General features: G+C 45.2%; 1 protein-coding gene across 7 annotated transcripts; it reads left to right on the forward strand.

Moving 5' to 3' along the window:
* The first annotated feature begins 9,586 nt into the window (after positions 1 to 9,586).
* Positions 9,587 to 25,053, forward strand: CCDC28A (coiled-coil domain containing 28A). 7 transcript variants are annotated; one of them, XM_084827692.1, is made up of 7 exons: positions 10,034 to 10,231; positions 12,361 to 12,821; positions 18,688 to 18,881; positions 20,257 to 20,420; positions 21,885 to 22,039; positions 22,778 to 22,800; positions 24,602 to 25,053. In XM_084827692.1, exons 2-7 carry the CDS (start codon positions 12,717 to 12,719, stop codon positions 24,654 to 24,656), a joined length of 696 nt encoding a protein of 231 aa, XP_084683818.1. In that variant the 5' UTR covers positions 10,034 to 10,231; positions 12,361 to 12,716; the 3' UTR covers positions 24,657 to 25,053. The 7 variants fall into 7 exon arrangements, with proteins under 7 accessions (XP_084683821.1, XP_084683818.1, XP_084683817.1 ...); XM_084827695.1 differs by lacking the exons at positions 10,034 to 10,231; positions 12,361 to 12,821 and adding an exon at positions 9,587 to 9,912; XM_084827691.1 differs by lacking the exon at positions 22,778 to 22,800 and having other exon boundaries at positions 24,334 to 25,053.
* The last annotated feature ends 1,451 nt before the right edge of the window (positions 25,054 to 26,504 follow it).

The following is a 26,504-nucleotide window of genomic DNA, read 5'->3' on the forward strand; positions in this document are numbered from 1 at the left end:
AAACCTCAGCAGGAAGTGATCTGTCCATGACAAAGGGACAGATGTTAAGTCCTCCACTTTCAGATCACCCATCCTCCTGCCCAGTCGAGAAAACCAGATCAAGTGTGTGTCCTTTTATATGCGTTGGGCCGATAACATGTTGGGACAGCCCCATGGTTGTCATGGCGGCCATGAAGTCCTGAGCCGCCCCGGATACAGCAGCCTCGGCATGGAAGTTGAGATTCCCCAGGACCATCATCCTAGGGGTCCTCAACACCAAGCCCAAGACCACCTCCATCAGCTCAGGCAGGGAGTCTGATGGGCAGTGGGGTGGGCGGTACACCAACAGAATCCCTAATCTGTCCCGGGTACCCAACACAAGGTACAAACACTCAAGATCTGTACTCGAATGAGCAGAAAGCCTGGAGAGGGAGACTGAATTCCTATAGACCACGGCAACCCCCCTCCCTGCCCCTCAAGTCGGTGTTGGTGCTGCACTGAGTACCCAGGAGGGCACAGCTGGGAGAGAGTGATCCCTCCTAGTTCCCCCACCCAGGTCTCAGTAATACATACCAGGTCAGCCCCCTCATCCACAATCAAATCATGGAGGAGGGAGATTTTATTTTGGGCCGACCTGGCATTCAGCAGCAGCACCACCAGACCCGAGGGCAGACTGGTAAGGCTGCCAGGAACCATCAGGTTGGGGGAAGAACCAGAAGAGGGGACAGCTGTAAGGTGTCTAGCCCCTCTTCTCCTCAGCTGGCCTGTTAATCCCCCAGCGCCATACCTCCCCTGCCCGTGACCACAGTTATAGTGGTACCTCCCCGACCCCCTGAGTTGCCCAGTAGTCCTCCCAGGCACATATTAAAATGTTAGGGTATAAAATGTTCAACAGTATAAAAGAATATAAAAGATAAAAGAGATAAAAGAGAAGAGCAGCTAAGAAGGAGCAGATAAAGTCCACATTTGCTCCTTTTCCCCTCGTCTTTAAAGCTGCTGCTGCTATTTGCTGCTGGTATCTGTGGCTGCTGGTGTCTCTGGAGAGGCAGGTGGGTGGGTCTTCAGGTCCTGTTCTACGCGACTCCAAGTGCGACGCTAACTGCGCACTCAGCGTCGCACTTGGTGCGACGCCGAGGCGCACGCCAAGGTGCTGCCTCTGGCAGCCCCGCCTTAAGTACCTGTTGGCGGGGGCAGAGGCAGGCTCAGGATCCACCTGGTGCAGCTGCTGGCTGGTCCTCCTTCCCCCAGGCTCCTTGGGGGAAGGAGCCTGGGGGAACTTACCACCAGGAAGCATCAGCGATATCCTGGGATACCCCCATAAGAAGCTACACAATAAGAAGCTACTTGGGGATGGCTGGGCTGCTCCACTTGAAGCTATTTATTTTTAATATTTATATATCACCTTATCTGCTTAAAAGCGATAAAGGCGGTATACAACCATCTGAAACAAACCTTAACACAATAAAAAACCAAGAACATTAAAAGCAGTAAAAAAATTAAAACAGCTACATAATATAAAAGGCTAAGTTAAAAGGATGCATCTTCGTACACTTTCTAAAAGCCAGGAGATTGGGGGGCAATTGTAGTTCTTGGGGGAGCACACTCCACAGTCTGGGAGCAATAGCGGAAAAACCACTTTCATGTGTGCCTGACAAATGGGCCTCTGCAGGTAATGGTGCCCTCAGGAGGGTCTCTCCTGCAGATTGCCACAACTAGGCAGCTTCATAACAAGGCAGGCGGTACCTTAGCTAGCCAGGTCCTAAATCTGAACAATACGTGTAGCTGAAAAATAAACTTCAGTATATTTAATTCAACTCAAAGCTGTAGTTAAGTTTGAGTCCTTTGGCCTATGTTTGTGCCACCTTTCCACCAACTAATACACCATTTATCTCTAGATGTGTCCCTATCATAATAATTTCCAACTAACAGTGGTAGTTTCCATTTTAAAATCCAATGTAGTGAATGTGCTTTCACAATCACCATCTCTGCCTATCTCTTTTTCACATATTGGAACAAACTGGTTAAGCAGACTCTTGCATGAAAGAAATAGCAAAGAGCAAGATTCCACAGCTCAGTGTGGGGTGCAGTACAGGGCAAGAATTTGTGACTGCAGTGAAGTGGCTGTTTGTGGACTGATCTGCCAATTTCTAGAACTGTGTTGACAATTCTAAGTAATCATTTCCACAGAAAGCCGCAATTACACCCAAAATTACACATTGGACAGTACAAATCCTTTCCCACTCTGACAGAATTTAAACACAGAACAGATAATATGGTATTTTCTTTCCAAATTCTGAGCAGCATATGGCTTAGAATCAGTAATACCCTGCTTGACAACACAAATAATTCAAACTAATGGCCAGATTTGTTTGTCTGCCTCATTCACATTAAAAAATGGGAATGGGTCTAGTTTTTACAAGGAGATGGATGAGTGGAACTGAGCTACGCTCCCTTGTCTCATTTCTCTGCACTCTATGGGTAGGATTTGGATCTGCCTTCCGGGAGAGGAAGAGCTCCACTCATGGAAGGCCCTTTGGCTCAATCATTGGGAATCCTCCCCTCTGTCCTGTACTACCCCTCACCATGGACCTCGAAGCAGTAGGGGCAGGGGGGGCTTGAGCCCCCCTAAGACTAGGCCTGGGTGGGAGGAGATTCCCTGAAATGACCAGGCAAAATTGATAGTGGTACAGCAGTGCTCTTAAGTTCTGGCAAAAAATGGCTTCCCACACTGGCACTACAAAGAGGTCTCCAGAGTATGAGTATCCCTTCTGTAATGTATGGAGACCATACTAGGAATGCTAACAAATAATGTTTATTTTGTCCTGTTTTCATTTTGCTTTTGGTGGTTGCCTTTGCCTCGCAACCATCTTAGGAACCGTTCCCGCCAGCAAACTGGAGCATGCTCAGTCTCCCTTTGCTACAGCAATACTTCTGCTTTTGGCCACTAGGTGGCAACACACTTAAACTACTTAGAATATTGCATCTTCCCGCAATGGCCTAGAGATCAATGCTGGGACATTTGCATTTCTTCCTCCCAGATTTCTATCCCGTTGTTTTGGGTTTGTTTGTTTTTGTTTTTTTATTAAAAGGGGTTCATGCTTAGGAGGCCCAAACACCTTCCTCTTTAAAAGTACTTTCGTTGAGCTAAGAGAGGGCCTACTTCTTGGAGCTGGGAGAACTCGAGGAGAGCTTTGCAGCAGCCATTTTTAATCTGAACGTTGGAGCCCTACTGAAGAACAAAGGCCTTCAACACAGTGGGAATCTCTACACCAGCCTAAAATCCTGCATTTAAAATGGGGCTTTCTGCTTCCGTTTTAAATGCAGGATCACAACTGACTCCCTTTACACACACACTCCCCCCCCCCCCGTATCTGAGTCTTCCATTATCTTTCACTGATCTCGCTCCTCCTCTTGCCACTTTAACTCTTTTGACAGAGGAAACTGAAGCGGAACACAACGGGGTAATTTGATAGCTCATTATCTGCCATCTATTTAAAAATGGAAACAGAACAAAGGGCATTTAGTGCAGGAGACGCCCTGGAGGGTCAAGGCAGAGCCCGCAAACTTCCGTGAAGGAGCAATCTCAATCGCAGGATAAAAGCTCAGTGTGAAGGAGCCCAGTGACTCAGAATCATCCTTGAGTGGGTATCATGCTTTATAAATATCAGTTTGTGCTAAATGCTGCTCATATACTGCACATGAAATTGTGATAAAGAATCAAATATACAGGATTCCCAAACTTTCAAACCGTGTAACATAAAGCAGGTTCAGCAATTCTGTAAAAAATTAAAATTCAGTTTTTGTTCTATAGTCATAGGGTTTCTTTGCAGCACACACTGATTTTTCAATATACACATGGACACAACTAAAAAGAAAAATGGTTGCTTCTTCTGATTACTTGCAGGACAATGTCCAAAAAAAGGCCATTGCTTGATGCTTGGCTGCTACCATCAAAAACAGCTTCTGCCTCAGAAGAATTGCCTCAAGACACAAATCAGTTCAGCAGGCTGAATGAAGAGGATCAACACCTTGAGGATGATCGTCAAGAAAGGGATGGACCACCATATTCACCCACCGGATCTGTGCCAACAATAGATAGATAGATGGATGGATGGATGGATGGATGGGGTAATATGTCTTGTCATCTGAAATGGTTTGAGTAGTTCACCTGGCTTCATTATGATGTGGATCATGATGTGGTTCTTTGCCATGGTTGCAGTAGAGCATTTCGAGAAAAGAAGGATTCTTCAAATGTAGAAGTGAGTTTTATTCTAAAGAATTTCTCAAATTGGAAACATGCTGTTGAAAAATTCCAGTCTCATGAAAACAGCATTTACCACATTGATTCTGTAAGATACCATCTAACAAAAGAGAAAGGTATGACTATGGTTTCGCTCCTTACGAACCGTTCAAGTAAGCAGCAGCAGGAGCCTCGAGAAGCACTACGCGTCATAGTTGCTTTGGTGCACCACCTCTGCCGCGCAGGCCAAGCACTGCAGGGATGCACCGAAGAAGGTGGTAACTCGACTGACCTTTTGAAGGAACGCTCAGAAGATGTACCTGCCCTTAAAAGGTGGCTGACATGAAGAGACAAATGGCTGAGTGGTGACATCCAAAATGAGCTACTTGAAATTATGGCTCAAAGACTGCAACTTGACATCATTAAAAAGGTGAAATCAAGCCTTTTTTGGGAATTGCTGATGGGGACAGCAGATGGGACAGGAGATGAGCATTTTATATTGTGTCTGTGCTGGGTAGAGAGTGAATCATGGAACATATGAGAAAAATAGCTTGGTGTTTATAACCCTCCTGACTTGTACTCTCTTCACTGCTGTGAAAGACATGATCATTCAACTGGGGCTTGATTTCCATGCGTTGCATAGACGCTGCTTTGATGGTGCATCAAAAACATATCTGGGTGTTTCTCTGGTGTTCAAAAAAAGATCACCAATATTCAGCCTAAGTCAGTTTACATACACTGCAGCAACCACTCACTAGATTTGGCTCTGCAAGAGGTTGCCCGCAGCTGTGACATGGTTGGTGATGTACTAAGTACTGTAAAGGATGTATCAAACATGATATTGGTCTCAGTAAAATGGAAGAGCATAGGTCATTTCCCACTCTGAAGTTGGTTCAGGTATTATAAGAACATAAGGACATAAGAAGAGCCACACTGGATCAAGGATCCATCTAGTCCAGCATTCTGTTCACACAGCGGCCAACCAGCTGTTGACCAAGAACCAACAAGCAGGTCACAAGTGCAACAGCACCCTCCCACTTATGTTCCCCAGCAACTGTTGTATATAGCCTCACCAGCAATGCCCATATCTCCTACTGCCTGTAGCCAAGTGCAGGAAAAGATGCAAGATCGGTGGAGTCTGGTGGCTCTGATGTCAATGGGTGGCCCATCTGCTCCGGGTTTCAGTAAGAATCAGTAAGAACTCGAAAAGAGCTATCCAAGGCAACCCATACCTTCAACAGCTCCTTCAGAGTTCTGGATGTTTCTGAAACCCAGAGCGGATTTACCACCCCACTGATATCAGAACCACCAGCCTCCACCGTGCAAGATCAAGGGAAGAAGATATGGGGGGGGGGGCTGGAGGGGTGGTAGGAAGCTATCTTCAGGCCCAGGCCCTAAATAGATAAAACCAGCAAGTTTATTAAACTGGCAAAGCTATTTTATTTATTTTTATTTCTTTATTTGTGGCATTTGTATACCGCTGAATATAATAAAATCCCTGAGCGGTTCACAGTATTAAAATAATTTAGATACAATATTAAAAACACAACATTAAAACTACAGCATTAAAACAACTACAGTAAAAACAATTTAAAGAGCAGCAAAATGGAATGGCATGATTAGTACTTACAGCCCAGGGAACGCCTGGGTAAAAAGGTGGGTTTTTAGGATCCGCTTAAAAAATACCACATTTTCTGCCTCCTGAACTACACAAGGGAGGGTTTTCCAGAGGGTGGGTGCTGTTACAAAGAAGTTAGCAGCAAATTCAACTGACTGAAAAGTCCCAGAAAACCTACAAACTGTTTTTGATCCCCAGTAATCCGATTAAGAATAGGAACTGCAACGAACTGTCACAGGGTGGAGTTCAGGAGTTCAGCCACTCCATTCATGCTCTGCCTCCATTTCTGCCCCCCCCCCCCCCCGCTAGCATACCATGCATCCTTTTGTCTGTGGGTAGTGTAGTTTTGGCTACGTAAAAACATTGGAAATTTATTTAGTGCATTTCTAATCTTCCCAATAACTAATTTCCCTGAGAGGATTCCAACCAGTTGAAAAACTAAAATGCCATTTTAAAACAGTTAAAAAATCTAAAATACAATGCAAATATTTAATAACAGCACAGGAATTGATAAAACATCCATAATAACCTAGAACTAGGTCTCTAAGGGAGCAATCCTATGGCCGCTAGTCAGCGGCTAGATGGCCATAGGACAGGTCGGTTCCCAGGAACCAACTTTGGAGCCCGCACTCCGAGGTGAGAACCCACCTCTCCCCGCTACCATGCTGCCAATGGGGAACCAACCAACAGGGTTGCACTCCCTCTCTCGCTCTTGGAAAAGGTCGTTCCACAGGGTGACCAAGGAAATGATATAAACTCAGAGCATTTCATTCCAGGAGGAGAGATCTCTGCATTTAATGGCCTCTGGCCTGATGTCAGTGAGGCATTGCAAAATGCAATAAAGAGATGCATTTTGAATAATGTGGGATGGCCCCTACAATATCTTAATCTCTGTACTCCAAAAAGCCCTAGGTGGGTATACAGACAACGGTTCTACCATACAACTGTGCATGTTGTGTTTTACAATCCTCCTACAGTGACAGAATGATACAAAGGGAGTTTGCTCTGGGGTAGGTAATTGGATGTGTAGGCTCTTGGCATATGGTGTGAAAATCCTTAATTTTAAAAAGAAAAAAATTCTCCACAACCCCAAGGTCTCTCAAATGGAGAATCTATTGGGCACCTCCAATGAAAGATATTTTGATTTATTACATTGTTATCCTCCTTTTTCTCTAAGGCAGTCACATCCTCCAGACATGGTGGGTTACCTCTTCCATCACCTCCAGCCAGCAGGGTTGTGATGACCATGTGAATATGGGAGTTGTAGCCCAATGGCCATGTTGGCTGGGGATTATGGGAGCTGCGGGCCAATGGGGGTTGTAGTCCAATAAGCGTTGTAGTCTAATGGGCATGCTGGCTGGGGATGATGGGAGTTGTGCTCCAATGGGGGTTGTAGTCAGTGAGAGTTGTAGCCCAATGGCCATGCTGGCTGGGAATAATGAGAGTTGTTTTCCAGTGCTCCAAAGGCCAATGAGAGTTGTAGTCCACTGGCTGGGGGTTATGGGAGTTGTAGTTCCACACACCTGGAAGGGCCCCAGGTTGGGGAAGGATACTCTAAGGAACTTGAGTTGGGCTGTAAGGTCCCCCTTCCCTTCATTTCCTTTTCAGTCCTGCCAGGTCGGTTCGGCTGAGAGGGAGTGGCAGGCCCACATGGTCCGGCAATGAGCATCATGCCTAAGCATGGACTTGACTGTGAGTCTCCCCAGCCTTAGTCTGCCACCCTAACCACCACACTGGAGGCCAAGAAACGCCTGCCATCTTCTCCATCTCATTTCTCCCAGCCTGCTGCACTCTGTTCTCCTCCTGCCTCATTCAGCAGGAGCAGAAAGAGAAACAAGTTCGTGACAGAGGGGCCAGCCAGCATCCGTCGCCTAGGGGCTGCCTTTGCGTTGGCAGCCACCAGTTGCTGAACCCACTTTGCCTGAACTCTGCCTCACCTGTGGCTCCTCTGCCACTGGATTCCCCCCTGCTCCACCCCCACAAGGGAGCAGAGGAGAGCAGCTCCCGCCAGATCAAGATGCTTCAGACATCTCCTGCTGAAGAATGGGAATGGGACACACACACACAGATACACACACACACACAGGGTAGGAGATCCTACTAGTTAAACATAAATAAAATAAAATAAAATAAAATTTCAAATAAAACTACTCCAGGTAATGTTGCAACAAGACATGACCCTCCTCTCCCCCGAAAGCTCATTCCGACAAATCCTTCACTGCAATTACTGGAGCAGAAAGAAATGCACTCCATGGCTGGAGGGACCGAGAAGACACAAGTGCTGGTGGTGGGGAAAGGATAGCCCAGATATGGTGGCTGGCGGGAGAGACATCTGGGCCTCATAGACAGCAGGCCCCTCGCTCACTCAGTCCACCATACTACCACTGCACTTGTGATTTCGGATTTCCTCCCAGTAGAAGAAGCAATTTTATCCATGAGGACCTTTTGCACAATCCTGCTCTTCCTTCAGAGCAGGAACAGGGGCTTGGTTTGGGCCCAAGTGCCCCCGCCAGACACAAACCAAAGGGGGGGGGGGCTTTCCAGAGCAGGATGTGGGGTGTTGGTCATGCAGACCCTTGTTTTGTCCCCTTGATTCCAGAAGTGGTTCACTGTGGTCCAACTGACCCCCCATCCCAATTTTCTCCCTTTGGTCTCTATTTTGGCCTAGTTTTTAGGTTATTAACATCAGTGGAAGCTGGTGGCTGTAATGTGAATCCACTCAGGGTTTCAGTCAGAATCAGAACTCCAAAGGAGCTATCCAAGGGGCTGAAACTATTTTGGTGAACAAGAAGAAATACACTGAACAAAATATAAAAAGAATCATATTAAAATTATTCATTAAAAAACAGGGTGCCAATTAAACCATCTTTGTAAACTGCTCGGCGAGCTTTGGCAATTGGGTGGTATAGAAATGTAAAACACAAACAAACAAACAAACAAACCAAGGCTGGTCAACCAAGGAAGGCTTCCTGTTTTCAAGAGGCACCAAAAACAACCCAGTGTTGCCGCCTGCCTGATCTCCAGAGGCAGGGAGTTCCATAGGAAGGGAGCCACCACACTGAAATCTCTTCTCTGGATGGGCTCCAGTCACGTCCTCACCCAATTCAGCAGGGTCCCCTGACTCCCTATGTAGCATTTTTGGGTGGCTGGAGTGGCTGCCATGGGAAGGGACAGAGAAGTCCACTTCTTTCAGTGCAGTTGATCCACTGTAAATCTGGATTCAACCCTATCACTGCAGACTTTTCTCCCCAGACTAGCTGTGATATTAAATTTCAGACAGGTGGCCATGTTAGTGTGTTACAGTAAAACCAGCAAAGTGTTCTGTGGCACCTTAAAGACTAATGAATTTATTATGGCATAATAAATAGTTCCGTGCTTATATTTTCTTAGTGGGGAAAGATTTGTATGGCCCAACGGGTAATTGGTAGACTATAGTCCATGAAAATTTATGTCATAATAAATGTGTTAAGAGTTCTGCCACAAGACTCTTCATTGTTTCTGTGAGATCAGAGTGAGCCAGGCTGAGTAGAAAAGTGAGCTCAGTAATGGAGCACTGATGGTAGTGGTGGACAGGGGCTTAAGATGACGAGGGGTAGTGTTCTCGGTACCGTGCCAGGAGCTCTACTCTTTCGTCACCCTGATCAAGAGAGGATACAGGAAGGTCTTTGCCGGCCTCTTGCAGGGTTACGCCTTAAGACCGCCTACTCCATCCTGACGCCCTCCAGACTGCAGCCCCCACCATCATGACCATTCTGCCTGGGGGTGATGGGAGTAGTAGTGAAGCACATCTGAAAGGCACCACGCCGGGGAAGGCTACCTTAAGAGGTCTCACTGACTTGGCGATGGTGACCCAGTCGCGGCAGAGTGCATCCTCCGCTCATAGGGGAATAAGCTAAATACGCAGGACACTAGGACGAACATGGACGCCGCGCGCCTCAGGAGACTACCGCGCTCTTCTCAGGCGAGAAAGTAAGAGGGGCCCGGTGGCTTCCTTCACGACTGTCCTGGGCCCTTGCAGCTGGAGTCGCGGCGCTCTCGGGAGCAGCGGAGGCGGCCTGAAGAAGAGCACAGGCAGGCAAGTGGGCGGCACGGCGGCAGGGGTCCCTCGCAGCCACGAAGCGCACAGCTCCCGCGGGGCCCGGTAGAGAAGAGCTTCCGGGGTTGCGCCGCTCCCGCCTCGGCCGCCTCCTTCTGGCCCTTTTCTTATGACGGGCGCGGAAGTCCCGTTCAGCCGCGCCGCCCGCCCGCCCGCCCTGCGGCCTTTCGAGCCGGCTGTCGCCCGCCGGGGCTTTCTTTGGAGTAGGCCAGCTGCGCGGCGGCCCGGGAGCTCGGCGGCTGCCGGTCGTGGTATTGCGGGCGAGCTCGCGCGTCTCTTCCTGGGTTCCGCGGAGCCAGTAGGTAACGGGGCCCGATCGGGCTGGGGAGGTTTGGGGGCCCCCTAGGCACCCTCGCCCCGTCACAGGCAGGCCTCTGTTCCCCGCCCCTCCCTTTGCAAAATCAGGTTCTTTGGCAATCAGGTTCCCAGCTCCACTTTCTACGGGAATGTTCCCGTTGTTCCGCACGAACAACCAACATGGCTGCCCCGGCGTATCTAATGTGGCCTTCAAAGTAGTTTCAGCTCAGAACTGACCCAGGATACATTCAGACCGTAGGCTAGTCATTCTTTTGTTTATATGAAACCATCTTCCAGGTTAGAGGGTTCGTGAATAGTGGTCAGCCGTTTGCATTTTAAATGCAAAAAAATCATGCAAACAGGTAAACATCTATTCAGTTTTATAATACTTGTGGAGCATATGGACATATATGGCCTATGGTCATATGTGTCCAGGCTAGTTGTGTCATGGGTGGCACCTTGGTGATGTTGACTACTGCTGTTTGCCCTGGGTGAAGAGGGGACAGGCATATCAGAAGAACTAGCAGCAAAGGCCACTGAAGGGCTACCCAGGCACAGGCTTGGACACTGGACCTGAACCAGAGCCTATCTGCCAAGAGACTCCAGCACAGGGATCACCATAGGCTTCTCCAGCTGCAACCCCATAGTTCCTATTGCTGGACCACCAGCGGAGGCAACGAGCTGGGAATGAACTAATGGAAGCTGGGCCTTTTAAGGTCACCACTCTCCAGGAAAAAGAGCGGTAGTCACAGCAGAGTTGCTACTCAGCCTCATTTGGACTCTTGAGAGTGTTGGAGGAAGTGGCTCACTTGGAGCACTCTGACATTTTGCAAGTCTTGGCTGAGCAGGCTTCTCAAGGTCAAGATAGGAGTTGTAAGATACAAGTTGTAAATTGATGTGAGGTTGCTACTGTAGCATCAGAATGTTGGCTTTGTACAAGGGTATGTTTTCTGTTGGCCAGGTCAGCAAAAAATACATTCCTGTCACAATTGCCTACCACAAGGTTGCCTCTGTCTTTTTGCATTCTGAGTCAGTAGAGGTGTACTCATGAACACCCCTCTTGCACTAAGAGTCACAGAGTCTGCCTGCACGATGGCCACATCTACTGCTGTGTGTGCCTGCTGTGTCCCATGTTGGCATTGTGTTTGGGGTCCTTGAGGAGGCAGTGTGTTGTTGTTGTTGTTGTTCAGTCGTTCAGTCGTGTCCGACTCTTCGTGACCCCATGGACCATAGCACGCCAGGCCTTCCTGTCCTGCGCTCTCTCCCGGAGCATGCTCAAGTTCATATTCATTGCATCGGTGATGCTATCTAGCCATCTCATCCTCTGCCGTCCCCTTCTCCTTTTGCCTTCAGTCTTTCCCAGCATCAGGGTCTTTTCCAGGGAGTTTTCTCTTCGCATTAGGTGGCCAAAATATTGGAGCTTCATCTTCAGTATCTGTCCTTCCAATGAGCAGTCAGGGTTAGAGCTCCTTCATGTGAGGAAGGAAGATGCAAAAATCTTTCCCCATGTTGAGGAGCTCTGTGTGCTATGTTGGTATTTGCATACAGACTGTTTTCACACACCAGTGTCAGGGGATGTGACTGCCAGGCACATCAACAGCAGGGGCTGGGGCTAGCCTTCACAGCTCTATAATCCTCTCATGCATTATTTGAAGACTGAATTCCCTTGTAATATATATGATCCTATCCCCTTCCAACTTCTGATTGCTAGCTCCTGCCATAATCCCTCCTCTCTATTACCACCACCACCACCACCGCCCCGGCTCCTTCCCTTCCACATCACATTGTTTTCTGTATTAACCAAAAAATTATTTGACCCATGCTGCCTTACTACTACCCAATTTTCTTTCTACCCTTTATGTCCAAATTCCCACTGTTTCAACTCTCTCCTCCAGCTCTACTCAGCGCTTATTATTATTATTCTTATATTTATATCCCGCCTTTTTCCCAGTACTGGGACTCAAGGCAGCTTTACAACATTAAAACTTGTACAATTAAAACCTATAAATAGAAATAGAAATACAAGTGTACAAAAGTTAAAAATATAATTAAATCATCAATATTAAAATTGTTAAAATATCAAAACATTAAAAGACAACAAGAAAAATAGTATCCGTTATATTTTCACAGGTCCAGACTAGTTATCCCCAAAGGCCTGCTGGAACAAAAATGTTTTTACATGCCTACGAAAGCATATCAAGGAGGGTGCCACTCCTGCCTCCCTGGGAAGGGAGTTCCAGAGCCTTGGGGCAGCCACCGAGAGGGCCTGTCCTGCATTCCCTCCAGATGTGCCTGTGATGGTGGCGGGACGGCGACAAGGGCTTCCCTTGAAGATCTCAGGGCATGAGTAGGCTCATAGGGGAGAATACGGTCTTTCAGCTAACCTGGACCCAAGCCGTATAGGGCTTTATAGAACATGACCAGCACTTTGAATTGTGCACGGAAACAGATTGGGAGCCAGTGAAGCTGTTTAACAGGGGAGTTGTATGCTCCCTATAACCAGCCCCAGTCAGCAGTCTGGCAGCAGCTCTTTGAACCAGCTGAAGTTTCCAAATACTCTTCTGAGGCAGCCCCACATAGAGTGCGTTATGGTAATCCAAACAGGATGTAACTAAAGCATGCGTTACTGTGGCCAAGTCAGACATCTCAAGGAACGGGTGCAGCTGGCGCACTAGGTTTAACTGTGCAAATGCACTCCTGGCCACCGCTGAAACCTGGGCATCCAGGCTCAGTGCTGAATCCAGAAGTACACCCAAGCTGCGAACCTGTGTCTTCAGGGGGAGTGTAACCCCATCTAGCGCAAGCTGTATCCCTGTTCCCTGATCTACCTTTTGAGTGACCAGGAGCACCTCTGTCTCATCTGGATTAAGCTTCAATTGGTTTGCCCTCATCCAGTCCATTACTGCCGACAGACACTGGTTCAGCACCCCAACAGCTTCCTTGGAATTAAATGGAAAGGAGAAGTAGAGTTGGGTGTCATCAGCATACTGGTGACACTGAACCCCAAAACTCCAGACAACCTCTCCCAGTGGTTTCATGTATACGTTAAATAGCATGGGGGACAAAACAGAACCCTGAGGGACTCCGCAAGCCAATGGCCAGGGAGTTGAACAGAAGTCCCCCAGCACCACCTTCTGGGTCCGCCCCTCCAAGAAGGAATAGAGCCACGGTAAAACAGTGCCTCCAAGTCCCATCCCAGCAAGGCGGCCCAGGATACCATGGTTGATGGTATCGAAGCTGCTGAGAGGTCCAGCGGAACCAACAGGACACATTCCCTCTTTCTGTTTCCCGGCGTAGGTCATCCACCAAGGCGACCAAAGCTATTTCTGTCCCATAACTGGGCCCGATTGAAATGGATCTAGATAATCTGTCTCATCCAGGAATCCCTAGAGTTGGGAGGCCACCACGCACTCCAATATCTTGCCCAGAAATGGAATATTGGAGACTGGCCGATAATTATCCAATATGGTGGGGTTCAGGGAGGGCTTTCTTAACAAAGGTCTCACCACCACCTCCTTCAAGCAGGCTGGAACTCTGCCTTGCCTAAGGGAGGCATTAACCACTCCCCTTACCCACTCAGCCAGTCCACCTCTGGCTGTTTTTATGAGCCAGGAAGTGTAAGGATCTAGAACACATGTGGTGGTTGTCACCTCTCCCAGGATCCTGTCCAGATCCTCAGGCTGTTCAAATTGAAAAGTATCCAACAACACTGGACAAGCAGGGGCCAAAGTTACATCCACTGGGTCTGTATCAACTATAGCGTCCAAGTCAGAGCGGATCTGAGCAATGTTGTGTACAGAGTGCTGCGTAAATTGTTCACAGCAGGCCATCGAGAGGTTTAAATTATCCTCTTGCGGGCTGGTGTGTAAAAGACCCCTAACCACTCGAAACAGCTCTGCTGGACAGCTCCTTGCAGACGCAATAGTGGCGGAAAAAAATATTTTCTTTGCTGCCCGTATTGCCACAGAGTAGGCCTTCAAATAGGCTCTAGCCCATGTTCGATTGGATTCACTCCAAGTTTTCTGCCAACATCGCTCTAGTCGTCTTCTCACTCATTTCATCACCGCCAGGTCCCTAGAAAACCAGGGTGCTGGTGCGGCTCCACTGCATGAGAGAAGACGCTCAGGAGTGATTGTGTCCACAGCCCTGGTCATTTCTCCATTCCAGAGACTGGCCAGGGCTTCGACACAATTGCCTGCCAAGGCAACAGGAAAATCCCCGAGAGACGTCAGGAAACCATTAGGATCCATCAGCCTCCTGGAGCAGACTATCTTAATTGGCCCTCCACCCCTGCAGAGGTTCCAAGTGCCAGCAGGTCTAAACCCCACCAGGTACTGATCTGCCCATGACAACAGAACTATAGAGAGTTCCTCGAGTCTCAGATCACTATCCCCCCATCCAGCACAGAAAACGAGGTCCAGAGTGTGCCCAGCAGCATGGGTGGGGCCAGATACCTTCTGGGACAGACCCATGGTTGTCATGGAAGACATGAAGTCCTGAACCGCTCCCGACAGGGCAGCCTCAGCATGGATGTTGAAATCCCCCAGCACAGCAAGCTGAGGGGTCTCCAAGACCAACCCTGAGACTACCCTGGCGAGCTCAGGAAGGGAGACTGTTGAGCAGCGGGGTGGACAGTACACCAACAGAATCCATATTCTGTCCTGGACACCCACCTTCAAATGCACCCACTTGAGCCCAGCAGACAGTGGGATAGGGCACCTGGTCAGGGGGATTGAATCCCGATAGACCACTGCCACTTGTCCCCCAGGTCTTGCCTGCTGCTGGACAGAGAACCCTGGAGGGCAGAGCTGAGAGAGATTAACACACACCCAGCTTCATCCAGCCAGGTCTCTGTAATACAGGCCAGGTCAGTGTGTTCATCCAGGATCAAGTCCTGGATAGCAGTTGTTTTACCATTCACTGACCTGGCATTCAGCAGTTCAGTGAATGCTCTTTGTTTTGTGCTGGCTTTGATGCATTTGATCATTACCTCTTGCTTGTCTTCCTTTTTGCCCAAGGTTTTTGCAGAATTCTGTCCTCAGCTGGTGGTCTTCTAGTTGTCTAATCATTTTTAATGCTTTCCATCGGGAGATGCTCTTCTGCTTTCCGTATCTCCACTGGGGTCAGTCAGGGGTCTGATCTTGGTCCTCCGATATTCCGTTTCTACGCATGTCCCTGGGCTTTCATTACCATATCTAGCAGTGATGGTGCCCACCTTTACCTCAGAACTTTCTCACACCCTCCAATCCCATGGCTTTTAAGTGCCTCGTGGATATTTCTGCTTGGATGCTTCATTGTCTCAAACTAGATGTGTCCAAGGCTGAACTTCTTTCCTCCCAAACCCTTCTTTCCCCGTACACTTTCCTTATCCATAAACAACAGCCAACCCACTATGGGCACAAAGCCTCTGTACTCTCTCCTTTTGGTCTACTGCCAAATTATATTGCTTCTTCCTTTACAACTTTACACATTTATGTGCCTTCGCAAAAATTCTAGTCCATGCCCAGGTAATCTTTCACCCTCACTACTGCAATCTTCTGTCTGGTCTTATATTGTCTCACCTTAGTCTCTTCACTTCTATACAGCACTTTGTTGCCAAAATAATTTACTCCTGCCATTTTTCTGTCCATATGAACCCATCCTTAAACTGGCTTCCTGTAAACTCCCAGATCCTGCACAAGCTTTTCATCCTTGTCTCCCAAGACCTTCCATGGTCTTGTTCTCCCCACTCTTATTATCAGCTTGTTATATCCCAACACATCCCTACCTGTGCTTTTTGTTCCTATAGCTCCACCACCCTCAGCTCTCTGAAGTTCCTTCAAACAATTCCACCTTTGCTGTCCCTTATGCTTCAAACTGCCTCCCAGAATGCTTCCATGCGGCCACTTTTCTTACTTCAAATCTCCCCTGAAATCCCACCTTTTCCATGAAGCTTTTGACAACCTCCCCTAGTCCTAATACCAGACTGTATGTGTAACTGAAATAGTCACATATTCTTCCCTCTTCTGCCTCCATCTATCTCCCCTTCTTCGGTTGGCTCCCTTGAATCTATTTATAGTTTGCAAGTGCTTGGGACAGAGACCTGTTCTCTTATTTATTATTTTTATTTAATGCATTTCTTATCTGCCTTTCAAGATTAGTCTTTCCAAGGTTGCTTACAAATATAGGACTTACAATTCTATATCAATATAACAAGTTGATAAAATCATAAATTTTAAACATATTTAAGAATAAACTGGTAACAAAAGCAGCATATATAATAACACACTTATTCTTTTTAAAGCACCATGTATATGAATGGTTCTATGTATATATCACTATACAAATATTAAATAAAGGTGTATGTAAAAAGCTGGCTCTGGGTCTTTAAAAGCTCCTGAGAGCAATCCTATTTACACTTATTCAGAAGTAAATCTCACTCTATTCAATCAAGTTTACACCCATGCATCAGACTGTAGCTGTCATTGCTTTAAGGACAACAAAAAGATAGCCCTAGGCACATTTATTCGCTAGCTTTAAAACTCTTTAACACTTGTTTGGGATTAAGACCACTACAGCCCAGAAGGACTTACTTCTTCTGAGTAAAAATGTGCCTTGGATCAGGCCCTTCTGAGTTGTAGTGGTATTACTCCTAAATAAGTGTTAAAGTGTTTTAAAGCTGGCAGTCCTAGTTATACCCCCTCCCCCCATAAATGTGCCTAGGATTGTCTTTTATTTTTTTGGCCCTTAAAGCAACCAAAGCTGCGTTCCTATGCATAGAATCATAGAATAGTAGGGTTGGAAGGGGCCTATAAGACCATCAAGTCCAACCCCCATAGTTGTAAGCCATGATAGGAGAGGTGCACTGGAGCCGCATTCCAGACTCACAGGCCTCAGGCTTCATCATTCCAGGCCTGGGAGCTCTCACTGCTATCCCAGGCATTGTTATTCCAGTCCCAAGAGCCTCAGGTTCTACCATTCTAGGTCTATCTGCCCACCCCACCCCACTTTATTTCATTCAAGTTGCAGTGACAGTTATTCCAGTTCTAGGGCTCCCATGCACCATCATTTCAGCTCCAGGGGCTGTCATTCTAGTCTCTCATGGCCTTTCATTTCTATTCCCTAACGTTTCTCTCTTTTGATGTGGTTAATATGGTTTATTTATTTATTTTGAGGCTTCTAAACTGTCTTCAAAATATCAATATTTTTCCAAACTGGTGCACAGAATTTAATAAAACCATATCAAAGCAAACGTCAAACTAACACGTCAAATAGTAAAACTAAGAGCGATATAAACAATCTAATTTCAATTATGACCTGTTCTATTCCATCTGAGGCTGTTCTCCTTGCTTTATTTGTAGCTTGCATTGATTCAGTGGAGCACAGTCATGTCAATTGGCATTGACAGCTCCTATTTCATTCCCTATAGACCTTCAGGCAGCTTCTGTTGTTTCCAACGGACATTCTCATCTTTTGTTTTACTATAGCGCCCCCGCCCCCATTACACGTTCATTATGGCATGAGCTTATATAGACTAGAGCCTATTTTGTTGTCAGATGAATAGGTTGGTTTGTAAGACTATTGTTAGCTATAGCAGCAAGGTTACTAGGTAGCCACGAGCTTAAAAATGTGCAGCTTATGTGTTTACTCTGAAAGTAAGCCCACTGAGTTCAATGGGACTTTTTGTTGTTCAGTCGTGTCCGACTCTTCGTGACCCCATGGACCATAGCACGCCAGGCTTTCCTGTCCTGCGCTCTCTCCCGGAGCGTGCTCAAGTCCATATTCATTGCATCAGTGATGCTATCTAGCCATCTCATCCTCTGCCATCCCCTTCTTGACTTACTTCCAGGTAAATATTGTAGCTGTAATTCATTGTGGTGTATACACAATTGTAGGATCTTGTGAAGCCCAACCAATAATTCCTAGGATTTTTTTATATCTTTGGTGACTTTTTTTTATCATTTTGGTGAATTCATATATAATGCAACATATTTTTCCCATACTATCAGTCTAAGCAATGGCTGATGGACTATTAAAAATATCTTTCAGCTGTTGAAGACATTGTTAATAAAAGTCTTGAGACTACCCCAAAGCTGCAGCCATTTGGAAGTCCAGAGCTTCAGTTCTATGCATTCTGACTTGGAAGTAAAACCCTGGAACTATTTACTTTTGAGTAAATACACATAGGATCAGGCTGATAGTGTGGTAACTTTCTTCTGATCAATCAGGCTTTCAGACAAGTTGCTCTGAGGTGGACTTACAAAATATTCCCAGACTTTCATATTGTTCATATATTTTTGAATTTTGTATCCTACTCCTAACTACACTCTTAAAGCAGCTCACAGCTTTGAAACATACACAAAAATTCACTAAAACTAATCTAAGATAGTATTATAACAAAAATGACAATTTTGTTAATATTAACATTCCTTCTCACGGGCACAGATACATTATTTACTCTTTACCTCCATAATATAGAAAAGCATTAGTTGTAGTGACAAATCATCTGTGAATATGGAAGAAAGAAAAACCAAGAGGAGGAGTCCCAAGTCATCCACTTCTCATGTCACTCAGGTTGTCAACAATAAGAAAAACTCTGTGCCTCCTAGCAAAAGTACAGCATTTTCAAATTCTGCACCACAGCCACCTTTACAGAGACCAAAGTTTAAGAGGTAAGTGCTCGTATGTTGCTTGTTATTGGCAATCAAAGCTAGCCAAATTGCAGACCCTACCGTTTTCAGGCAGGGAGTAGATGATACAAGGAGATTCACGCTGCAGTTGTATACCCACTTACCTGGGGTTAAGCCCCATTGAACCTTATGTCTTACTTCTGAGTAGCATGTATAGGATTGTGCTACCAGTGGCCACTTACAGTATTTCAGTTCTACTGTAGTCTCTAGTGAAGTGTTTTTTTTAAAGGATCAAACTAAAGGGACCTCAAATAATTATATTTACAAATTGTATCCATTGTTTTCCAAGGAAAGACACCCAAGGCTATATGCAAGCACATAATAAAATGGAACTCTTTTCTCCATTGACCAAGGAGGGCATTACAGAACCCTCCTCTTATATTGTACAGGAGACAGGGTCTGACAACTTCAGTTGCTCCACTGTGGGGAAGGGCTTACTCTTCCAGACCGGCCCTGCCTAGTGACAGTGATGTGGGGTTTTTTACTGGGCTCCAGAGAACTCAGAACAGTAACAACAAAATAAATCTCTTCTTCCCTTTGGTCATCATCTTGGCTTAGGGACAGGAAAGGACACTACACCTCAGAGTAGGGGAAAGATTTGGTAGCCCCCTCACTCAGGAGGGGCCTGTTCTTTGTGCATCTCACGGTCGGGTCTCCAGCGCCTCAGCCACAGGTGCCAGAATAGGAGCTGTGAATGCCATTGGACATATAGAATTCAGTGGGCTTCCCGTATGGGATTTATCTTCATTCACCCCCTTGGAAACAGTGAGGAAGGAAGACTGTCAGCCATACTAAAGTCTAGGGAGAGTCTCTGTCGCCTAAATGGCGGTCACATCTGCTGCTGCCTCACTGGAGGCCTGTGCTGCTGCTATCCCAGCACCCATCTGGCTACCAGGACTCTGGAATTCCCTAACATCACCCCCCGCTTGCCATGTTGTGGGAGAAGGCAGTAGGAGTAACTTTCCTGCACAGCTTGAATCTGCTTGGAGGAGGAACTGAAGTTCTGGGGCCATGCCCCCTGTGTAAGGCTAGAAGCCTCGTCCCAAAGATTCTGGAATGCCCTCCATCCATCAAGGAGAACAGGAATACACAGTAATTTCCATTTTTTCTCTTGATAATGGAAACCAAAATCTAGAGAAGCTGTTTGTACTAGCAGATTGCCACGTCATTAGCTTCTGACATTGATACTACAAATCACAAAATAGAACAGTAGCTTTGCTTGTAACATGATGGGGTAGTTCATATGTATGTATTACTCTGTCCCAGGATGGCTTTCTTTTTTAAGGTATTTGTTAATGTTAGCAACAAGACTGAGAGCACCAAGTAGACCGTTCTGACTTAACTATCTTCTTCTCAGAGGCATAAAAGAAAAAGTCAAAGCACCAGGAGCAGAAAACAAAGGAGCACAGTCAGCTCCAATCCAGCACTCATTTCTCACAGATGTATCAGATGTTCAAGAGATGGAGAAAGGACTTCTGAGTCTTCTGAATGACTTCCATTCTGGCAAACTTCAAGCATTTGGTATTTTTTCTGCTACTTCTCCCCACAAACAAATGTTTCTTCTAAATACAAACATTTCTTTCACATGTGGGTAGGATATGGTTGAAAGTATGACTAATGTCCAGTTCCTTAAAATTAGTCGTATGAGTTGGGAAATATTTCACCAGACTCCTTTCTCAAGGCAGAATCTGTTTCTCTGGCAGAGTGGGACAGATCATGGTACTATTGGTAGACTTTAGCTCAGGGGTGGGGAACATGTGGCCCTCCAGATGTTGTTGAACTACAACTCCCATCAGCCCTAGCCAGCACAACCAGTGGTGAGGGATGCTGGGAGTTGCGGTTCAAGAATATCTGGAGGGCCAAAAGTTGCCCACCCCTGCTATAGCATAACAGAGGGCTATAATAACTTGCCTGAAACAGCATCCCCCTTTGCCAGTATAAATATTCCCATTGAGAATCTGCCACAGTCCTTCACCATGCATTGTCTTGGGCCCTTTCAGCCTCCACCTTGCCTCTTAGACAACTTCAGGCACATGGAGAAAAAACAGCTTGGGGAAGAGTCTTAAGTTACACTGGCAAAAATGCCACAGTAGAAGGGCTTAGGAAGCACCATCACTAAGCTGTGTTTCCCCTTCACATTGCAGTCTCCGGAGCTGTATTTAAAAACAGCAACAAAAAGATACGCAAGTGAGCATCCTGTGTAGTTTGGCTCTTAGGTTGTTGTTATTTCTCTGCCAGGTCCTGTGAACTAGAATGTGTGTCGTTGTCTGGGGTCAGGGGCGTGTATGTGTCAGGGCTGGAAAGTACGGTACATATTGCATAAAATATAGCCTACCTTATTTACACACACACACACACACGATCGCAATCTAGGTGCATGTGACAAACACCCACATTTTTATCTCCCATTAATACAGAGATTTTCTGCTGACAGATTGTATGAAGAGCAGTGAGGTTAGAGAGAGGGTGTAACTTAACAATAAAAGAAGGGCGAGGGGGCCAAAGCCAAAAGTGGGTAGGTTACCCCTTCTCTTTTTTTGCCACCCATTTTTTCCCTCTCCCTATTTCTTCCCACTCAGAGGGGTGCCAGGGAAGGGACAGCTGGCTCTTGCCAGAAGTCTGAACTGATTGCATTGAGGGGGCTTTTGAAATTAGGCTGAGGGCTACATTAAACTAGACCAAGGGCCACAGGTTGCCCACCGCTGCACTAGTGGATGGGATAAATTTTGAATATCTTTGTCATGAATATTCTGTGATGACCTTCCTGTTAGGTATCTGAAATACTCATCGGGTTTCACTGTAGTTATAGGACCAGTTAATATAGCAGCAGTGTTCATCATCACTGTAAGAAGAAAACTAAGTGCATATATTGATCTGATCAGGGTAAGAGTATTTCGGTTTATAAGGATAAAATGCAAAATAGGATTTATTCTTCTATCATTCTCTGACCTTTGGCTTAATACCTCTGTATTTTGATTATTTCAGGAAATGAATGTTCCATTGAGCAAATGGAACACGTGAGAGGAATGCAAGAGAAGCTGGCTCGCTTAAATCTAGAGCTTTATGAGGAACTGGAAGAACTCCCTGAGGATAAGAGAAAACTAGCTAGTGACTCCAATTTGGATAGACTGCTGTCAGATGTAAGTATAGACAGAGAGCAGTTGCTGTAAACAACTACATCTGCATCCAGAAATTCAGCCAAGAATGGGAAGGATTGAATGAAAGTTGCAACAACAAGAAAATTATTATCTTTGGATTTTAAGACTAATTTTCTTAAACAGTTTGCTACAATGGCCTGGCTGAGCAGAACTATGAAACTGCCTGTGTCCACTGTTGTCTAAACCTAATTTTGGAAAGCGTTGCCGTTCTGATTTGAATTAGAATGCATTTGTTAGCTTTACCAGACATTTTCTGAAAAGCATATAGAAACGCTGATTTAAGCTTTCATTACTATAAGCCTGAGTTTAGTTCTGCAATGAACTTTTAAGTATTGCTATCAGGTTGAATCCAAAGTTCCTGTGAGTGAAGCTCTGCTCATGGGATGCTCCTGATGGAAGAAGAGGGAGGGCAGGCATCTTTGATTCCTCCTTCCCCTTGTAGCTCCCTCTGCCCCATGAAGACTGCTTGGGAGGGTTGGGGACCCTCCCAAACACTGTTGGAGGTAGCATGGAGGGGGCAGCAGGGGGAATTGGTGAAAAACGTATTCCGCCCTTTCCTCTAGCTAGAGCCTCCACTGGATCTCAGTCCCTTCTGTGAATGGAAGGAGTACTTCCATTTGCAGAAGATACACTCTGAACCCAACTGTTTGAAAATTAATTACCCATATAATTTATCAGCAGCATGCTAAACGCAACTTTCTCTTCTTCCTTGCGTTGCAGCTGGAAGAACTGAATTCTTCTATGTATCCTTTTTTATGAAATGCTCTATCCTTACAAAATAGGTGTTAATTGCCCAAATGGAAGCCTTTGCAGGTGCATTTGCTTGTTTGACAAATAACATTGCATTAGTAATTCATAAATTCTGTGTATTTGTGGATTCTCAAAATATTGACTGTGGATGTTGAAAACAAATAGCCACAAGAAGCTTTGGGAAGAGTGAGCTATATCTAGCTGAAGGAACAGGATTTGAAAGGTGGGCCCCAATACAAACATCCCTAAACTTTGCAATTGTTTTATAGCAACAATAAAATCATTTAAATACCTCTAGCCATAAGAAGGATGTAATATTTGGAAATAAAAATAGAAAATATTTAGTAGCTAGATATATACAAAAGATTAGAAGGGATGGGTGAGAAATGGTGGATATTTATATATTTGTTTTTTTTAAAGATGAAACCTCCCATATAAACACAATGCAAGCCCATCTTTCAGAAATTCAATTTTTCCTAGTCCTTTGGTAAGAGGTGTAGCTTGGATAATTTAATACACAGAGTCCTAAACATAGTTCTAATGTCTTCTGTTTCTTTTTCTCATATGCTTTGTTTCTCTCAGCATAAAAACATTTTTTTAAAAAAGTAGTTGAAACAATTAAAAGAAATACAAGCGTGTGCACACACAGAGGTTTTGTTTACAAACACGTTTGTACAGAAGTCATACAGTTATCCATTGTCTTTCACTCCCTGTCCATTCTTTTCTTTTGCCCAACTATCTTTACACAACCCTACCTGCATCTCATCAGTTTCAGATGGTTTCCTTTCGGTCCTTTCTCATCCAACCAGCAGCATGCCTCCTTGCCATAGAAGAACTTGGATGACAATGCTTTATGCCCTAGAATACCACCAGCAGCTCTGCCAGCATGCATTGCTGCTTTTTAGCAGTATGAAAGCAATGATACCAATCAGCGGCTGGGGCTGAGCAATCTATGGCTGAGGGCCACAGGTTGTGCACCCCTGCCTTAGAACAATGTTCTCTCAGTGACTTTGAGCAGGAATTCTTTGCTTGTATTAACTCTGAAATAACTCAAATCATTTGATGAGGAACACTGATCTAGTTGTTAGAGTACTGGACTGGAGAGACCCAGGTCCACATACCCACTCAGCCATGAAGCTGTGTTAAATATATAATTTGGCATTGTGTGGTTCTTTTTTTAATTTTAAACAGCAGCCATGAGGGGCAGTGGGAGAGTTAAGATTGGGACCATAGTGTAGAGAGAGAGACTTTCATCTTGCACTTCGGGCCTGGCTAAAATCACCCCTCCCCCATCAGTTCCTACTTAGCACAGGCCAATGGTAGCTTCTTTTTTGAGTCAAATAGCAGCTGTGGGGGTGGGAGGGAGAATTATATTGGGATCGTGGCACAGAAGGGGAAAGGAAAATTACACAAAAACAAAAAACCATTTTTCATCATTATGGTCCTAATCTGATCAGTTTTTAAAAGGATTGTGTAATCCAAGCTACATGTTTTAATATAACATGTAATTTGGCTCTTTCTCTCAGCATCACCTGTCTCATAAGTTGTTGATAAAATGGGAGGCGGAGAACTATGTATGCTACCAGAGATCCATGGAGGAAGAGTGGGATTAAGAAGTCACCAATAATATGGTTGTGCAAGAAAAACATGAAGCATATTTCGCTGTGGTCCAGCACCTCACTTCCTGAGCCATTATCTCAAATTGCTGCTCCCAAAGTACATGTCATGCCAGACAAATATAACACTTTTACAGCTTGACCCTACGAAACACAATTCCTTGACTTCTTGTTTCAGACAAAAACTTCACTTAGCAGACGTTCAAGATGTTCCGAATACCAGCACAAGCTAAAAATGCAATTTTTTGGTTTTGGACCTAGGGTGTCTAATTTCCAGTGGGCTCTCTCGTGCTCCTGCGGCTGAGTATTCAAATGCAAGTGAAAACAGTTATGCATTCCTCATAGCAGATGTGAGCACAGCAACTTTGTCAGGGTACAATATGTCCATGCTTGCTGCTATGCTTTGTATTATTGCCTTATCCACCATGAAGTGTTGAGAAAACTTGAAAGTGCATTTTTATAATATAACGTACTCATCTTTGATTAAGTAGTAATGGAGTGTGGTATACTTGCTGCCTTCCTCACAATGTAGACAATCAGCACATGGGTTGGGTTGTTTTGTTGGCCTGTGATGGAATTAAATGAGTGTTCAATTTATTTTAGCAATAAAATTGCTTTGAAGACCACTAATATTTCTATAGAAACAATTCATATACCTACCACTGAGTGTTTCTTAATTGTGGCTTGTATTTTCAGGGTGGGTGGTATTGCACTACAATTTGCACTGCAAATCTTATTTTAACACATTGCTGGGAATCTGTGGGGCAGTATCCAATGGGGCCATTGCACAAGTAGTCCCCCTGCTGATTCCACTGTGCAAACAGGCCCCACCTCTAGTGCCCCAAAATGAGTGGAAATGCTCAGGTTTGGATCAGGACAAGTCAGCAGAGCTCCTTTATATGAGCTCCACTGCCCAGCCCTGTTCCAGAAACTAGTGTTTCCACTTGTTTCTGGTTGCTCCCAGAAGCACTAGATCTCCATTGCACAAGTGTTGGGGGGGACCTCGCTTGCTGAACAGAATTAGCACAGAATAAAGCACAGCTTTATTAACAGAATAAAGCACAGCTTTGTTTTATGAACTGCTAAAACACCACTTACTGAAAACTGATCTCTATTTAGACATATAATAAAGTTTGCTTAGAAAACATTCACAGGCATTGGTCTCTGTCCCATATTTTTCAAGTATGGAAGTGCAGAGATGTGCTACATAAAGTCTCCACTTTCAATCATTAGCATCTAGTTAGTCTTCCATGTCTGTGGTGGCTGATTTTTTCAGATGACCAGCAGAGTGAAAGGTGAAAAACAGCTGCTCTCCTGTGAGAGAGTCATTGACTTCAAGAAAAGGTCATTATTGCTATGATGTTGTATATAGAAATGGCAGAAAAATCCTTAAAGCAGTACTTTCCAGATCTGCTACCAACGGAGCTTATTTTGGTCATGGTTGGTTTTTACCCTTTGAAACTGGGTGTCACTTGGGGCCTTCTGCCACTTAGGTCTGAGACTATTATTTTGAAAAGACCTTTATTTTATTTGTCAACTTAATAAAAGTTGTTTTCTTCAGTCTTTCAGTTATCCTCAAAATATAAAAGGCAAAAGAAAAATATTTGAACACTTTTTGAACAAAGCTGTGTTGTATGTTAGGATTTGTGTGTTTTTAAAACAAACTTGCAATCTCATCCCAAAGGTTCTTCTGTCAGGACAACCACTTTCAGAGGATTATGCTTCAGGTATACATGGAGCTTAGTTTTATATAAACTAGTTTTAAGAATTTAAGAAATGAGGTAACTTCAAAAAAAACAGGAATTTAATATAAAAGCACTGTGTTCAAAGTGCATTACCTTGGTAATCCTTACAACACCCCTGCAAGGTAGGTCATAACTTCAGTACTGAAAATGCTACATAGATGGTTGGGGGACCCTGCTGAATAGGGTAGGCCATGGTACAGGGGGCTGAGAAAGAAGGAGGGATCTCCAAAAACAAGGCAGTGGTATTTTCAGAGGGTTAGAAGGGCTGCCATGAGAGGTGGTAGTAGAAATCCACTTCTGCCAGCCCCATTGGATTCACCTAAATCTGGATCCAAC

This window comes from Heloderma suspectum, chromosome 1 (genome assembly GCF_057233095.1).
Source record: "Heloderma suspectum isolate Gila_16-S chromosome 1, 16-S_ref, whole genome shotgun sequence".
In the NCBI taxonomy this organism is placed as follows: domain Eukaryota; kingdom Metazoa; phylum Chordata; class Lepidosauria; order Squamata; family Helodermatidae; genus Heloderma; species Heloderma suspectum.